General features: G+C 34.0%; 1 protein-coding gene across 2 annotated transcripts in view; it reads right to left on the reverse strand.

Annotated features, from left to right (window-relative positions):
- Positions 1 to 19,535, reverse strand: part of LOC149791647 (lymphocyte antigen 75-like) — a 195,995-nt gene that overhangs the window by 108,478 nt on the left and 67,982 nt on the right. For both annotated transcript variants that reach the window (XM_089970198.1, XM_089970197.1), the window contains exons 19-24: positions 19,345 to 19,386; positions 18,630 to 18,797; positions 16,630 to 16,743; positions 12,407 to 12,523; positions 11,813 to 11,983; positions 11,279 to 11,401 (exon numbers count right to left, since the gene is read on the reverse strand). In XM_089970198.1, coding sequence (XP_089826324.1) covers positions 11,279 to 11,401; positions 11,813 to 11,983; positions 12,407 to 12,523; positions 16,630 to 16,743; positions 18,630 to 18,797; positions 19,345 to 19,386 — 735 coding nt within the window. The remainder of the gene's footprint in view (positions 1 to 11,278; positions 11,402 to 11,812; positions 11,984 to 12,406; positions 12,524 to 16,629; positions 16,744 to 18,629; positions 18,798 to 19,344; positions 19,387 to 19,535) is intronic.

Here is a 19,535-nt window from a genome sequence, read left to right on the forward strand (position 1 = left end):
AATACTGGACCGGATTTACTTATTTCGTAAATAAAATCAAATATACCTGCGCCAGAATTTTCTGAGGAATAAAATTTAACAACACGATCTCGCAGAAATATTTTTACCGCGGACGTCCAAGCGTGCGAATTATGATCAGCAATTACAATTGGTGCTCCCTTGGATTAGACGCGGATGAATATAAAATTTCCCCCGATATTGTTTTTACCGTATTGGGAAATTCTAATTTAGTCGATAACGTAGCAACGTCATTCACTGACTCACCAGCAGCGACTGATTCCGCCCATGTAGTTATTTGTTTACGTCTTAAAATGGTTAAACCTGATCCGCGTTTTGCATTTGTAAAATGCTCCATTACTAGTTCACCTACACAGTTTATTCTCGAAGAAAATTTCATCAAAGCAAGTTTACCAGCATCAGGTTTATCACGTAGTTGATAAATTCCATAAACAACTGCAGTAACAGGATACGCCCGTATATAACATGGTTTATCAATGCCGGTTAACAATCCTGATTTGGAATTACCACTTACAGTGACAGACTTTTTTCCACCAATTACAGGATCACGTTTATCACGAATAATCCATACGTCGTTGTCGTTGTAAACGATAAATTTTATCCTAAATACATTTTTTTTAATCACCAATAGCATTAATTATTTCTTTTGCTCGTATGTCATTCATAGTATTATCGACGCAGTTAGTTTTCCACGTCGACCATACATGAGATGCTCCGTCATCGTAAAACTCTTTTTTGGCGCTATTTACTTCAGTGTTAAAAATTAAAGAAATAAATATTTTAGATGAATTATCCACCGACAAGATTTTGAAACACTAATGCAAAATAAACACGAAGGAAGATATGTTCTGTCTGCCGCGTATAGATTTATAAAGAAAATTCCATCAGCGATGTGTCAGTCGCTGGTTGGCATCGACGAGGTACAAGTAAAAGAATTTGCTGCGCTAGCTAACGCGGTTGAAAAAATAAGATCAGAATTATCTGACGAATACAAGGCAAAAACAATAATTAACACTCTTGTGCGACAGCTAAGAAAAATGCTGGACAACGACGAGAAACAATAAATTTATTAATTTAAAATTTACAGATTTCTGAATTTTGACTACCTAAATTATTCAAAATAAAAAAACATATTTTTGTTACTTTTTGTTGGTTTTTATCTAATTTTTTTTCAGGCATACACCTACGATCGCACAAGTAAATTTATACTTAATGTTTCGCCGCGTATATCAAGCAAATTTCCAGATTGATCTGTTAGTCTGAAATTCATTCTTGATAATAAATTATTATGACATCGCAGACAAACTGGATTGATTGGTTCCTGCACGATTAAGAAACCAGGTGGTATATCTTTCGGTGAAAACGAATAAAGAACAAATCTTGCCGGGCTTGATCTGACACTGATGTATCGGCGCTGTAGCTGTTTTCGACGATGTCACAACCAAGATTAACCGCGATCACGTTCGTTATATTTACTATTCCTGGTGAAGTATGCCTGCCGCCATCAGCATTATCGCGCTTAAGTATAGCTGGTGGTGGTAATAATTTTCTCCACGCGGATAATAACTCAGAAAATAACTCATCGATGGTATCACTGACGGATTTCTTAATTCAGGTACGGTATATCCGGGAAATTTATAATTTGGCAGCGTCGCCTCAGTCAGCGAATACTCGGTTAAATATTTTTGTTTATTGGGTGATTTTTCCTCAATTATCATCTGAATTAATTTATCATTTAAATCCTCCATGTCGTATGCAAGTTGGTTCAATACTTTTATGCGTTCGATGATTCTATCAAATGAACCTAATATATCAAAAATACACTCTTGAAAATACTGTCGTAGCAGCTGTAGTGTTTTTTTATGTTCCTGATTAATTTCTTTAAACCACCTAATGACATCATTTAGTTCAGCATCTGAAATGATGTCACTAGAGATCATCCACAACATATCTTCTTTTCATCTATATGATAAAATTTAATGAATCCGATATTTTCATTTCAAGTATAAATATAAAATAATCTCGAACAAAACCACGGACTGTATTAGATAATTCATCCGTGGTATAATCGGATTTTTTAGGTTCTGGCGGTATAGGTGGTTGTGGCGGCGCAATTTCAGGCCATCCTAAGACGGTTCTGAATATCAACAGCGTAGTTTGAACTTACCTCGATGATCGAAGTTAGCGTTGGTTCGTGCGCGAATATTTTTATTCCAGGTTCTTCTCCGGTTATATTTTTTATTGTACGTGTTAATTCATCATTAATCTCTTCGATCTGATAACTACCTGTTGGAATACCAACAACAGTCCAATCTGGAGTGCCGTCGGTTTTATTTTTATTAGCAAAAACAAGAGAATTATTTGATAATAATCCACGAAATGATTTAGATCTGATATTGGGCTAGCTGTAATAAACTCGCAACTGTGACAGCGTGATTTCATCGATTGAAATTGCAATTGGAAAATTAACACTAAATTCTGGGTTAGTCGAACTTACCGAGATCATCGTGGTTTTGGGTAGAGTTGTATTTGTCACGATGTGCTGCAGTAATTCCGCCATTATTTATATTCGAAGCTTTTATATCAGCTTGATTGTAAATTTTCATCATCGTGGAAAACTCGGCGTCGGATATAATACCGTCGTTGAGACTCTCCAACAACAACGAAGATAATTTTGAATACGCGGTCGTCGCTGTATGTAATTTAATAATATACTCGGATAATTTTTCATTCGTGCACGAACACACTTTTTTCACAATCATGTTAAGGACACCCACGACCGTTGTTGCCGCGAAAATACAAATAGTCACAGTTACCGGTGCCATCATTGTTACCGCGGATAATTTTATGCCAACGCCAGCGACGGCCGCGGATACAGGATTAACAACCACGTCGACGATAAGTTATCGTCGCTGATATTTTTTTATCTTTGCCGAGTACACGTTGATGACATTTTTCAGCGACAACTGCCACGCACGTGCTTCGTTGTACCTGTACTTGGATGAGCTCATTATAGTTTTACCTGGTAAATAATTCAGGTGTTTCGCTATAAATTCCATACACCACCAGTACGATGTTGGTTTTGTTGTTTTATCTGTTTCTAACGTAAATGTTTCTTCGACGTTTTTATTTAATAAAACAGTTAAGAAACCAAGAAATCTATCGCTGGGATGTCTCCATTCATATTCTTTGCTTATAATCCTGAATCTTATTGAGGAAAAAACATATAATCGATACACGCCAGTGACTGTCGCGGTGTATTTGAGAGAATCATTTTCTGGCGTCCACGTTGATGATCCCGTCGACGTGATAAATATCATATTGTTGACCTGCGATGAGGTTATTGTCGGTGGAATCTTAACAAAGCTAATTTTCTCGATAATTCCAGGAATTAATACATTATTTCCTTCAAATGTATCAATGACGGTTTTGATGTCAGCGATTTGTTTTGTTAATTTCATTTATTTTCACAGTTGTTTCAGCGGCGTTTTCATCGATTTTTTTGATAGTTTCATCGGTTCTTATAGTAGTTTCCGTGGCTGTTTCATTGATTTTTCTGATAGCTTCATTGATTTTTCTAATTGCTTCAGCGGCCGTTTCATTAACTTTCCTGGTATTTTCATTAGTTTGTCTAATAGATTCTTGGAGATTAGTAAAATCATTCACGTGAGTGTCATATTCGATCCGTCGAATTATATCATTTAACTTGATATTACTTGTTTTTAATTTTCCGTGTTGATCTTGAAAAATAACTTCGTCAGGATCTATTCCTGATATCGCTAAAAGATTATTAACGTCGTCTTTTGTTGCGTATTTTGACAAATCAACGTCGATGGGTTTTCTCTTTAACATTCGCGGTAACAGAGTTCTTCCATGTATGTCAACCATTATAATAATGATTGATTGAATTTATCAGACGTGTACATGTGAACGACTTATGATAAGGTTTAGCCGACGCTGATATCGCTGCAAGAACATTAATTGCTTCACTGCCACATATAGGAGGATCAGCTAGTGTTTCCGTTGGTAACGTCGATTACCAAATTGGAACATTTAATTGTTTTGCATAATTTAGAAATTCCCGTGGCGGTGCTAACCCGTACGAGTCAAAATAAACAATTTCGCGTGGATTAATGGCGTAAGCAACCCAGTGCTTGCCAAAACCAACACTGTCATCGAGATTTATAATTCCGGTTTCATTGCGGTTTGGATGATCTGGTAATTGATCTCGCATAAATACACCACGGAAGAAATTTATTTTTAATTTTTTAGCAGCGTTAATTAAATCAAAATTTGACATCGGTGTTATCATTTGATTCTGGGATACCACGACAGAGGTGTTCCTGGCAATCGGAGGCCTCTTCCGTACCATAAAGGTGTTCCTGGTAATCTTTGGTCGCGTCCTTTTTTTTTGCCGTATTTTCCTCCTGTTATTTATTGTGCTAATTTGCTACCGGCCTACCCGGCAGCACCTAGCGCGGCTGTTTTTGCCGCGATGGGAGCAGCAGCAGCTATTAACGCTGGCAGCGCAGCAAGAAGCAGAAAGAAACCACCTACCTTAACCATATCTTTGATGGCGCTCGGAGAAAGTTTAATTTGAGTTCCAACATTTGCCAACTTAGCTTTGTTAAAATTTCCGTGTTGAGTTTTAGTTAGCGATAATTTATTTGGACCACCATGAATTTGATTGTTTTTTTAATGTTATTTTTACCCCGCAGGGTTTTGTTTTACTTGATTGAAGTTTTTTCATCTGACCCGGAGTCAGAGTCACACTAACGTGATCGTATGGTATTGTTTATAATAATACGGCTGAATTTAAATTAATCTCACATTTTTTCTACAGGAGCATCACTGATTCTCATTCGTCCACCAATACCTTCTAAAATCATAGTTCTATCGTTGAGTATAAAGCAATCACCTTAAATCTATTACCAGCTGCATTAGTTACTCTTGCTTTAAAATGTTTTAATAAATCAATATGTTCTAGTGAAAAATAATAGATCGGATATAAATTTGTAAAATTTAATTGTGATATTTGTAAACCAGTATCAATATTTTGATCTCGTCCCATAAAACTTAGCAACCGATGATATCCACGCGCCACCGAATTATTAGCAAAATCTAACGAGATTTCCTCAGATGGTTCCTGATGTCCATTTATTCGTAATGATATTTCACTGGCATTATAATTATCAAATATCATATGACTAGCTGTTTGATTATTTGATCGATTAGCCGCTTGAAGAGCAATAAAGATATGTCTAGGTGCAGAAACACCTTGTTGTGATGATATATGCCAAGTAAAATTACCATTAATGTTACTAGTGATACTATCGGTGGTTGTTATCAATCAGGATATTATTGATTTACCACCTTGATTCATAAAGGAAAGTAATTTACCTTCTTCAATAAGTGACGGGGTTATTACTGGCATCCATAATGTAAGTTTAGATAATATTACTTTACCATTACTAGCATCATCGTCATCATCATCATCATCATCATCATTACCTTCTCTCCAGATGGCATCTGTACTATCACCCTTTCGATAGAAAACAACCGTATGCTTGGCTCCAAAAATTACTTTTCTAAAATCTCTACAAAATCCAAATCTTCTACGAGCACCTCTTAACATGTTTTTACGTGTTACAAATCCTAGATTATAATTAGGATTGACATCCATGACTACTGGTTCCATATCAGCTTCATTAGCAATATTAGAGCGTAATTTTGGTCGTCTTATAATATTAGGTGCGTTATCAGCGTGATTAGAATTATCTTTGGCACACATCATACTTGGACCAGCCGATCTAGTAAAATCATCTGAATATCTCGCAAAACCTATAATTGTTGTAGCAATATCGACATTATCGTTAATTGAATAAATTTCTTTTCCATCAATCATATATATGGCACTTTTAAATAATGCCATAATACCATTATTGACAAAACCAACTTTACAAATTTTTGCGTATGGTGTATTAACACCGTCAGGAACGGCGGTTGTTACAAGTTCACCAACAACTTCGATAAACGCCTCACACGGCAGACAATATCTACTCGTATCATGTACTTGTAATTCAATTTGACTATCACTGTTTGACGTTACTGCGTCGTATGAGTAATACTGATAATCGCGCACCGACTCGTCTTTGCTTATTGGTTCGTCCATGTCAAAAGCAGCGTTAGATACTCGCGTAAACATTTTATTATAAAGATTATCTTCTAAAACGATGATCACTTCCTGATATCATGCTCGTATTTATTAGTTCGCTTTTTTGATTTATCAACGATGCTAGTTTTTGATTTGCTGCGTCGTTTATTACCCTGCTGACGTCGCTGGGCATCACTGTGGTACTTGGTAATTTAACCGCAGCGACAGGTTGTTTTTTTCTGCGTATTAAATTTAATATTCTGTCTTTGACGGTGCTAAATGCTTTACTGGCAGCGCTACCAATGGCAGCGGTGGCTTTATCACGAACAAAGTCCACTGTTTTCATTGATAATTGTTTAACAATAGATCCCGCTTTAGGAGCTATTCTTGTAATGAAACCTTTAACGATATCACCTAATCCATTTCAGTAAGTAACTTTGTACATGGGTAACCGCACTTTTACCACTCGAACAGGTATATGCTTGCGATAATTTTTATACACGATCATCTTATTTAATTATTTATTTATTCAACAAGTAGTCGCTGTAATCGTCGATGATTTCATCGATGAGATTCCTGTAGACGCTAACATCCATGATACCGCCGCGAAATAATCGCTGACAAATATCAGTTGCCTCGTTGATTATTTCTGATGAATAATTTCCAGCTCGTTTTCCTCCAATAAGAACTTCTAATCGTGATACATCGTTGACAACGTTGTCGGGGCAGATAGAATTATAACCGCTACCGGTAGCACCAAGAGCTTCTTTTCTCATTTTATTTATATAAATTTTAAAATTTATATGTCCTGGATCTTCCAGATCAACCCTGCTATTTTTGTGAGCAAAATATAACGCAGGAATCCAGTCATGTTCGGTTATCTGATCAACAAATCTTGGTGTTAGATATTTTCCATTTTCTTTGTATTCAAATACAGCAAGACGAACTAATTCGTCTTCATCTTTAAGTTTTTCGAGAGTTTTTTTTTTACTAAACATTATTGCAGGTACTTGATTGTGTATTGTTGATTGTTCTTGCGGTGGAGTTTGTGGTTGAGGTGGAGTTTGTGGTTGTGGTGGAGTTTATGGTTGAGGAGCTTTTATTCTTATTTTTATCACATGATTAACAAATTGTTTTAACCCCTAGATCATTTGAATCATATTTCATATTTTTAGAAGCATAATATAACAAAGGAACCCAAACAATTTCTGTTACTTCAGATCCTTATTTTAAATTTTTTTTCTATCATTATAACCAAATGCAAGAATGCTAATCAATTTATCTTTGTCCTTGAAAACATTAAAAGCATCATTGGTAAATAAAGTAGCAGGGTCGGGTTCTTGTATTTTTTGTGGAGAAGGTTTTTGTGTTATTTCTTCTGTAATTTCTCTTCCTTGTTCTGTTCCTGCGATAAAAGATTTATAATTATTACTTTCTCTATTTATCCGAGTAATACTTTGTCTTGCTTTATATATCAAATCAAACCACTTATCACGACTGGCAATAATAACATCAGGTTTTAAATATATGTGTCTGTCTGGAAAGGATTCATAATCAAACACACCAAAAGTTTCAAAATCATTAGAGGTATTAAATGAAAATCTTAATAATTCATTCAAACCATAATTGCTATAATAAAAAAAATCATAATCATCCTTAGATTTAGGTACAGGTTGAGCTGCAGCTTCAGCTGCAGTTTGAGGTTGAGTCTGAACTTCCGTTTGTTTTAACATTGGAAGGATACCTCTTTTTATCTCTTCAGGGTCTTCAATATCTCCCAGCATAATTTTTTTCAGTGGTTTCTGCAGCTTTTTCAGTGGCTTTAGTTACAGGACTAAATAATAATTCAGCTGACTCTGCGAAACCTTGTTTTGCATCTTCAACTGCTCGTATTTTTCGTTTAACAGATTATCTCACTGGAAGATAATTTTTTATTGCTTCTGATCATTCTCGTGCTAATCTAGTAGTATATGCTTCTCCAACATCCATGATTATTAATATATTAATGATTTTAATTTATAATGATAAATTTTTTATTATCATGAATTTACGAAATATTTGGATGAAAAAATGATATCATCGCAGCAGCAGCATGGGTCCGTTCTAAGGTTGTTTCAAATTTTTTGACATTTTTTAATCATTGTGGAAGCATTTATTTTACCAAATCAGCCTTTGTTCGAAGAATATTTTCGTAGAGGTCTTATTTTGGAAAATCCCCCTTGGTCTGTTCGCCCCCTCTGCTGCTGTCTTTGAAGTAGGATTACAGACAATTCCCAGGATAAATATGATGGTCTTTATAGTAGGATTACTGACAATACCCAGTAAAAATATGATGGTCTTAGTAGAAAGATTGCTGAAAATTTCCCAATAAAATGTAGGGGTATTATATTACTGACCATTCCCATGATAAATACATGATCTGCTCCGGAAACGTTATATCACATTGATTATGAAGTCGATATAGCAAACCATATTATAGATATTAGGCAAACTGAATAATAAAAAGACATTAAGCTTTTCCATTATTCTTCGACATTTTTGAATGAATAATTTATTATTATTTTGATAATGTAGTTTTGTTAGTCTTTCACATTATTGTTAGATTTATTACGTTATATATTTTAATGTGAACCTAAAGTTAAAAAAAAATGATTACGTTTTTATGGTAATAGGATTGTGAGTTAACCCTATAAATATGTTGGCGTTACGAAAATTCATCTGTATGTATCGAATATACTTGCGATAAAGAATATGCAATTAGTATATGCTCATATCTTTCTCCGTTAATTTTACATTGTCAGAACTGTGCAGTATTTTACGATATTGAATTCGCGTGCCATTCACATTGAACTCACGTGAACAAAAGAACTACTTTATATTGTGAATAAACAATGGACGCCAAAGCTAGCACTTTTTTTTTTATTTTATTTGTCTGTGGATGAAGTAAACCAACTGAATGAACTAAAGTAGATTTTTCGTGAACTGCCACATACCAGCTCCGTTCGCACATTCCGTGTTAACTTATGTGATACAATGTTTTGGATTTAGGCAGGTTATAAACGTCAGACAGGGTCCTTAGAAATAACATGCAAGCTAAAAGGCATAAACTGTCTTCTTTAGTTGGTAATAAGAATGGCAAAATATATTTACAGTTTTACATCCTGAATTTTCTCAAAATGTGCTTTCTTAGTTCTTCAAATCCGAATTATATGAGCCATGTCATGGGTTCTCAAGCTTGATTACACAATTCGAAATTGTACTGTAATTTTGACTATATTCCAAGTGCAATTACACCCTCCTTACTGCACTCAAAATGAAATAAACAATAAATTCCATAGCGCCTTTTTGAGAATTGCAATTGAAAGTCTTCGTATTTTTTCCCACATTATGATTTCAAACATTCAATGGCAGAACAGAAAAACACTTGTAGATGTCAAAACGCTGCTCCATCGCCGCTGAAATCCGATGTACCTCATGTAGAATTGGCACATAAATCCAGTCCATAATCACGAAATTTTGTAGAAACGACAAAAATACCAAATCTATTTATTCCAGGTCAAATTGAAAAGTTTTTGCAATGCGCTTTCATTCACAATATGACTCAAAATTTCAATTTTTAGTAGACCAAAACGCCGTTTTCTTTTGGAAGTTATGTCTAGCGTGCAACTAACTTCAAATTTATCCGGGTTGAGTTATGTGCGCATTAATACTGTTGTTGTTGTGGAATGATGAATCTGCGCTTGTGTATTTAGTTCGGAATACAACATACATTCAGTTACTTTGTTTCGTGCAGATTATTTTTTATACATAATTAAGCCTTAGGTAGAATAAGAAAATGAGATATAATAAAAAGGTTACTGCATTTGTATAGGAAAATATGAATTTGTCGGATGGATATACCGCACTCCCAATGTTGGGCAGTATTTCCATCTGAAAAAGTCGTTTATATTTTCCCATACAAATGCAGCAACCTATAAATATTACATAGTAGCATTATGTTGTTTGTCTGTTTTGCACAGTAATGAGAAAGTTCAGTTTTATCATTTGTGATTATCATTCTAATAGTTTCTTACATGAGATAAATAAATTTTACACACACACACACACACACACACACACACACACACACACACACACACACAAACAAACATTTATTTCTTTATTTATACATAAACAATAACATGGTTATTAAAGTGTTGGTATAAAGCAATTTGATATACCAATACAAATGGTATATCAAACTGTGATTCACAAATGACGCAATAATAAGCATATATAAACATTCTTGCAACTGTGTACTGTCGATTCCAAGCATTCTTTTTAGAAACACAATAATTATTCCTCCCGTTTTGGAAATCCAAATAAACTGTTTAAGAAATGTCCTTGTTCAAGAATTCTGTATGAATACAATACTATTTCCAGAGAAACGAATTAATCTTTTAGAGTCCAAATAATCTGAAGAAAAATTTATCTGAAGAAAAATTAACATATAACTCAAAAACTCAAAACAGGTGACAACAGAAGAAAACAACTTGACATCAAATGTTTAAAAACCCCAAAACGCAGATCTCTCTCTCTCTCTCTCTCTCTCTCTCTCTCTCTCTCTCTCAACGTCATTATTAACATTAAGTATTTCGCAATTTTGGAAATGCCTAATTGCATAATAGAGGATCACGTGATCATGTTTACATATAAAAATCATGTAGCCCTGTATGTCCTTGATAAGAACCAATGATGTTACTCCGAGAATAAAAGTTGTTTGCTTGACCCTCAAACAACCCCAGGAACTAAGTCAAAATTTAGAAACAATATTTCTATATTATGTATTTATGGAAAATTCCAGTCAAACTGAACATTCTGGAAAATAATACATTCCTAGCAAAAACATCTACATGATATTGACATATAAATAAAAAACAAGATTCCAAAACCCACAAAAGATCAAATTAAGTCAAACATACATTAAGTAAAATAAAATGAAATCAAATATGCGTAACACAACTATCTGTTAATAAACGTTATCACTGGCACGTCAAGTCTCCTTTCTAGCAATCGATTAATCCGGAAATATTGACTTGTCAAGTTTTATTTAATAGCAATACTCACTTGGCGCCCATTTGCTCCACGAGAAAGGTGTCCCATCTGTCCATTCCCATTGGTTCTCTACAGTATTGTCGTGAAGACCTATCCAAAAATCACTAAGTAAACCTTGACTTTTTCGTGCGGTTACTGAAATAATAATTAATACATTAAGTAGTAGGCACACATGGTACCTATTACATGGATAGAGAAAATTCTTCGCCAGAATGTCATACAAGTTATACAATATGCTCTTTCTCCGTAGAAATTTATATGGTGGTAAGTGCTTCCTGGAACAATCAAGAATATCAGGATAGAGATTCTTTATAAATTTACGTGGTGGTAAATACTTCTTTGAATAATCAAGACTAACAGGATAGAGATTCTCAAAGCAGCAGCTTAGACCTCATGTCTCTATAATCAATACTATAAAGAATGGAAAGTATAAACTTGTTGTTAATACTATTCCTATTGAAAATATTATATGTTAATGAACAACAAGAATCATGAATATACGAAAATTTATACAATAGCATATTTATTTGCATAAAAAACACATACCTGTCACAAAGTTAAATTCCTCCTCAGAGGCGATACTTGCAAGATGACTGTTCCATGTCTGACAGGCAGACTCGGCCTCATGCCAATCTTTGTTGGTTTTCTCAAACTTGTAGCAAGTGTTTGTGGCAGGATTCTGTATCCACCCATCAGAACAAGCAGGCTTTGGTTGATCTATTTAGGCAGACATTTTTAATTTTTGCATGACATATATCTGTTCAAGAAAAGTCGTTATGGATATAGACGATTGCATCGAATCATGGGCTCTAAATAGCGTTACAAAAGGCCGAGTGAATAATGTATTGTAGTTGTAATAATAATAATAATAATAATAATAATATTACTACTACTACTCCTACTACTACTAATAATAATTGAATACATTTTAAATTTTCTTAAACGTATGACTATTAGTAAGGATTCCTGCGAAATTTACCCAAAACAATCAAAACAATATTATTTCCATTTGTCAAATTAATCTCGGAATAAGATAACCGTTGTATCTGGCACATCATATTGTTTATTAAATTTTAATTCAAGAGTGAAATTAGCCTTTGATGACAATATTTGCAAATATCTTCAAGACTGATGACATACCTTGCTTTAAGCAGATATAAGATTCTCTTCTTTGACAGTATACATCATGCCAGGTTTTACTCGCTACATTTTCCAATGCACAATGTTCAGATTCTGGGTGGTTATTGTCAGGTTCGCCTAACACATGTCAAAAATGTAAAATAGTATATATATATATATATATATATATATAATTAATAATAATAATAATAATCTTAAGATGGGAAAAGATAACTTTCTCGTAATGTCGTAATGACAAAAGTTACATACTGATCGCGCAAAATATTAATTCGTATGTTGTTAATTTATTTCAGTGTATTTCTATTGTCCATCGACCAGATAATTTATTTGCATTACTTGGCCCAATTTGAAACCTTTTGAATATGGGCACTTTAAACAGACCAATATTTATTTGGATTTTTGTTTAACGCTTGAGGTATAACACGTTCAGGATTACTTCATGCCTTCTCTTTGCGCATAGGAGAATTAAGTGTGAGGTGAATAAAATTTGATTTCGTACTGATGCTGATGACTTTCCATATTAATAAGGGCAACGAATGGGTCAGTAGTACAAAGCAGTGACCTTTAAAGAACATTCACACAGCTCACCATTCTTTTCGCAAGACTGAGTCTTGACTAGACTAACATATATATAAATATGAAAAAGCTTGCCAGTAGTTTTACGTGGACATGTGTGCTTCGCACGGTTCTTCCGCGACCATATTATAATGGCCATCTTATATTGCCTATCATGTGCAGAAAATGATATTAAACCCCACAAAACCAAACAATTCCAGTTCTGTTCTTATCACCAATTGATTGCAAACACGATTCAGACGTAATCGTAGCCTGATACAATTTTGTTCAGATTGTAGTCTTGCTTTCCGCCTTTCATCACTTCAGCTGAATGTTTTAGCATGGGAGATTATATTTTAAATGTTGCAGAAAAGCACTTGGATTGTCTGATTTGCAGTGAAATCGTATTCTTATCATTGCCTCATATATTACAAGATATTTAGCGTCAGTTCCAGTACGTTATGCTCTTCCTGTCGCTTATATTACCTTTCTCAATCTCTCATTCATGATTCCATGTTTAAATTTCCATTGTTGGGTAAGATCAAATCCTGGTATGTCCTGAAAATATTGTACCCATTTAACTTGAAACGATCGCCACTTACGTATGATATCGCAATATTCTCAAAAGCATTGGCCCAAGATTGGTTACCACTGCACTGTGATCATCTCCATTTATTTTCATATTAAGCGAGATGACGGAAGTCAAAAAGTTTTGGAATTAAATTTGGTATTGCTATATGTCTTCATATTGTGTGCGTTTAGTGGCTTTTTACAATGAAAGTCGATCTCTGTGTGGATCGTTTGGTTTTGTGAAGTTATGTTTTCAGGTTCTGTGCTATCCTTCTTTTCTTTTGAGCTTTTTTTTTGTTCAACTCCATTATATTTGACAAGCAAATTTGTAAGAAAGACCAAACAAGCCGAATCCGAATCAATGCTAACTGGAGGATGACTTACGGTGTTACTTTAAAGTATTGGATACTAGTCTGAACCCTAATTCGTTAAATGAAACATTGGAATCGAATGACAATTCTCGGTGCGAGGATTAGAATGAAAATGTATTTTTTGCCCACACTTCAAGGGCTAAACCTTATATCAAATGTTATATTTTTAAACAAAATGGATGTTAGTGGTTACCGTAGACCTTCCAAAAAGGACTACACAAAAGTACAACACAAAAATGGAGGTAGTAACGAGAAAATACAACAAATATCACTTGAAATGTGGAGAGAAAGAAACACATTACTTAAATGAATGTTAAAGATCAAGGTGCCACAATCATGAAAACCACATGGTATCACGAAGAAATTTTAGAAGAATGCACTATATAAGACACTTCTTGTGGAAAAAGTGTATGCGGAGATCTTCTAACTGTTTTGTTAGGACCATTCACTATTCAATAGAAAACAATGAAAATGGTTAATTTAATGCTGCACACACTGCTAATTTGACATCTATATTAAAGAAGATTACTGTTAAAAGGCATGAGAATGAGTTTGAATAACATCCTAAGCATATAAAAAAGATACAACCCAAGCAAACCAGGAGTACTGCAAAATAGTTAGAACGCGTTAAAAGTAAAAAGGTGCAGCTAGAAGTTCATGTGACACAGCTACAGATTATTTTTAAGTAGAAAATATGAGCCAATTGAATTCAAATATAATCTCAGACTCACCATTACGTTAAAGACGAAAATTGTTATCCTAAGAATAAGGATTTCATCATCCAGATATTGAAAATACTTTTCTATATTAACCAATTAGAGTTAATATTATGGTAATTATTCGTGTTTGAAAGATTTACTGATGTGTTCAAATTGTCTTGGGTGAAATGTTGCTCAGCAAAATGTATAAATTTGGTTTAGTATTGATGTCCATCGTTGCAAGATCATTTTGAAAGAAAGAGAAAGTTTAAAGGTAGCTTGAATGTCGACATAATTGCATCAACATCTACTCGATTTAAATTGCCAAATATTTTGTTCAAAATTTCCTGGATAAATATGTTTCGAAGTGTTTTGTGGTCTGGGGATCAAAACAAATTCACATGACATGAACGTTTTAACTCATTCATTTTCTAATATTTTTTACCACGCTTGTTTTGTCTTAGAAAATCGTTACCTGTAATAACCTAAACGTCTGAATGATCACTAATCCAATTAGCTATGTATTATGTTTTGGTAGTTACTTTAATGGAATTGTGTTTTCTCCTGATCCCCATCTATTCATCAATTCATCATAAACTTTACATTTTAGAAATACATACTTTTCACCTTTTATATCTTATGCTCTTCGTAATCGGTACACCACGTGTATGTGTTGTCTTGCTTATCGTAGAGAGATAAATTTTGTTCGTGAAATATGTTCCAGTATTATTTCCCTTTAAGGCTACTGCGTACTCTTATTTTGCCTGAGAATGAACATTTCCGTGTTAAGGTTGGGCAGATAACACCTTTTTGCAAATATTATTTTTTTTTATTTCAAAATTCTGACTGTTTGTCCAATTGTGATTTAAGTTGTAGAACAACCAAATATTTTTCATCCAATTTCTTCGTCGCTTGCTCCACCTGGATTTCTACCAATCGATGAGTGAGGAGTATTACCGAATCCATAAATTAACACTTTTTCTGGTTTCAATGTTTTAAATCCATCTTTTCGTGTTGAATCATTGTAAATTGGCCTTGTTAATTTGCTAGATCTACGAATTGTACTTTAAATTTAACAGAATACAAATTGAGGTATCATCAACTTCAAAATGCTTGTTGTATTCCTTCTTCATGCCATTCGAACTAATACTATTTGTCTAAATGTCAAAATAATTGACTGTTATGCGCAAAATTTGTATCTTTCGTACGACACTGCATCTGTTATGTCTGAGATCGACAAACGGGCATTATTGTTTGCTTCAGAGCTATTTGGTAACGCAAATAGCTATGAACACACCTTTATCTCTGCCAAATGTGTACATTAATTCATGTTATCTTTTGATACTGGGATGGTTGCTTTTATGCTAAACTAATCAAATAATCTTTAACAACTGCTGAACTTATCACAATTCAGCATTGTACCAATATGTATGTCGTTTACATACTAAAGGGTATGAGTTTATCAAAGAAAATGAGTGTAGTTTGTATATTTACCAAAGAAAACAGAAGCATCACTGGTTCGGCTCCAAAATATCATTATGGTTTTGGGACACAGGTGTTTTTTTGTCTTTGAAACATATGAGCGTTCAAAAATGTTCTCTAATAAATACAAGATTTTAAAACATATGAAGCTCTCTAATAACTCCAGTGTTATTATCTTTTAAACTAAACATCAACAATAACAGCAACAACAACAACAACAACAAAATACAGGCCCAGGATTTGATTACATTTTATATAATAGTGAAATTAAAGACATCAAATCTAAACTATTGGATAAAAGAGTAATTTTAATGTAGTTTTGTGCCTTTAAAGGCGTTCAGATTTTTCGATAAATAAAAACGTGTCTTAGTTTTCAGCATTTCAACTCCTTTTCGATAGGCTGTTTTGTTTTGTACCATAAATAGTTCGTAGTTACTTGAGAGCTTAACTTCTTTTTGCCATATATTATATGATTAAAATCAATCCAAGTATTTAAGATGCCGAAGAAATGCACCGAAGGCTAAATGAACATAGACCAAAGAATTACCTGGTCCCCAGTTGGAAAAAGAGATGGTACCCCTGTCTACCGTAAGCCACGTGGAATGATTACCAGGTATTGCCGATATCCCAATCCAAAAGTTCTGTTCGTTTTGTGCAATCCCTACAAGTTCAAGAGAAAATTAGTCAAATGTCATAATGTGTATCCCCTTCTTTATTCAATAATTAGAAAGCTTACTTTAATTTCGCATTAACATTTATAATTTATATATACATTTTCTAAAGACACCCAAAACCGTCAGTGAATGCTGCCACAACACAAATGGTTATGTATTACTAGTTTCTAAACATAAGTATCAACAGGTAAATATAGAATATATCGAGTAACATACGAAGATTAAAAAAGGATGATCCTTGAATAAAATACCGACTGTCTGACCACTTAATATCATAAGTTCGACTCGTATATAACCGTTTTCTCCATTATATTCATTGTGTAATGATGACACAGCTGAAAATGTCCTGGTCAGTTTCCAAGAGGTGGATGAAATAAAAAATGTTGACAAAGTTTAGAGAATTTTTAATAATTTTGTTTTGTTTTCGACGCCATTGGACGAGTTTCGTCAAACATCTTTACCTTTCACTTGTTGCCCCATAGTGAAAGTTTACTTTTGGTTGTTTGAGCTTGTCTTTATGTGGATCTGGCTTGGCATTTGACATTGCCATTATTCTTGCTAAGCAATGCATGGCACTGTGTAATCAGTTATATGTTGATACTTCGGCATTATTTTGTACCAAATAAGTCTTAAAATCAATTTCAGGAAAAGAAAATGGGGGGATGGGGGTCATATCCATGCATTATAAATAAGGGAATTGACGTCACATGTTTCCTACAATAGTATAAAACGATATGACAGCTACAATTTATACTATTATGGTTTCAAACATTACTCTGTCAGTAGTTCAAAAAGGTTGACGACAATCGCAGAAAAACATTATCGAAATAAATATTATTTCGTAAAATCACAGGGTGTGTCATGAAACATTAGGAACCTCGTCAACATTAAGTGGCGAAATATCGTTGCATAGTTTCATGATACAATTCACCAAATGTTTACCGCAAAATCATTTGAGTTATCAAGTAGTCACAATTGTATATAACAAGCGCCACGAAAAAGTCTGATTCGATAATTATTTATATGGATATGTGCAATTTTAATGAGAAACAAACTTGTGAAATAGTTTATTAAATGTAAAATGCCTAGAAAATACAGTCTTTCCCCGAAGTGTTTCCCTTAAACACTGTTGTTTGTCGGCAACTATTTCTACGTAGAGAAATACGTCATACTTTAATTTTGTATATGAAAATTACACGTCTTAACAATACTCCGAGTACTCGGAGTATCGTATCGGTACTCTGAGGATCTTATTAATATTCGAAGTATCTTGATCGAATTCTCGGTTTACATAATACGCCACCTACAGTTATCTTGCCCAAGATAAAATCAGTAATTTCTGGGAATAGGTTTTACAAATCTGAAAACCCGTATAAAATTATTCCTCTTCTATCTGCACAACCTGAAGTCATCTTCATTATTTACTAAATTGTTTAAGATCATTGTTATGTCTGATTTTCAAAGGTTTCAAAATGAAAAGCAAATTGATAAACCCATGTTCGGTGATAGACCGGCAGTGACGTCAAAATTATATCCACCATGACGACTTTCCAAGACTAGACTATCCACGCGAATTTTTTAAATCGATGAGCCATATCAATAAAACAGTTCAGGTCCCTCACGCGTCTGCCCAGGTTTGTTATTTCCATTCACTTCGTATATCCATTTAAGGTACGTTTGAAACTAAGAGTGTTATTTATTTAATTTACATCTAGTATTTCGTTTTAGATTTCATTTACACTGGGTCTAACTGGTAGATAACATCATCTGAAAATGTATGATCGGAAGTGACAAAAGTAGAAACAAAAAAAAAACGGAAACGAATATTGTTACTCATAGATTACAAATACAAAAAGAAAACAACAACAGTCACCTGCAAGAAATAGTCCCTCCTCCAATGATCGAACAGGAACGAGATTAGCATTCCAAGCTCGACAGGCCTCTCTCGCGTCTGTCCAGGTCAATTTGTCCTCTCCCTTCTGGTAACACTGACCCGTGCCCGGTAACATCGTCCATCCTCCAGCACAGCCTGCTGAGTTAGCTGGAAATAATGGTATGAAATCAGGATGTTAAATGAACTACTTATTCATTAGGGTTTCTTTTCTGTGCTTAAATTTAAAACCGGACATGTCATTTTAAATAGCACAAAAGCACTAATGTCTACATAAGCGCTGTGAGTATTAGAAAACAATACAGTGTCAAAAAAGTATTAAAAAATTATGTCAAGTTTTGTCCGGAATTCTTAAATATAACGACTAGCTACCGTTCAAAAATATTTTAATTAAAAATCTTACTTCTTTTTACGGACTGCTAGTTTTGAATTGGAAAACTAATCGGTAAGCGCTGGGATTTTATAAACATCTATTGTTTGCATAATGAAATGGAAATGAACCCCTAAGTATTTAAAAAAGCATTCGAAACAGTGCATACCTTGTCAAGGGAACAAAGTGCCGTAAATGCCCTAAAATGTGCATACCTTTTCCATTGAACAAAGTTCCCATAATCTCCGAAAAAGTGCTTACCTTGCATTCAGTCACAGGGAATTTTTAAAGGCATGACAAACTACCGTTGACAGTAAAATGACTTACACGGTGATATGTCTGTTACAGGTGTCTTGCTTGACTCTTGCCCTTGTATTGTTAAAAGATAAATAATACTTAAATATTTATTATGGATTCGAACATAAAACATCTAGTAATTATACAAAATGGTTTCCTACGAAAATACACTTCTGACTAATGCTGAAGCTCTGTAACATTAATAATAATGAAATTGAACA

The sequence above is a fragment of the Sinohyriopsis cumingii genome, chromosome 9 (genome assembly GCF_028554795.1).
Source record: "Sinohyriopsis cumingii isolate HCF-2022 chromosome 9, ASM2855479v2, whole genome shotgun sequence".
Lineage (NCBI taxonomy): Eukaryota > Metazoa > Mollusca > Bivalvia > Unionida > Unionidae > Sinohyriopsis > Sinohyriopsis cumingii.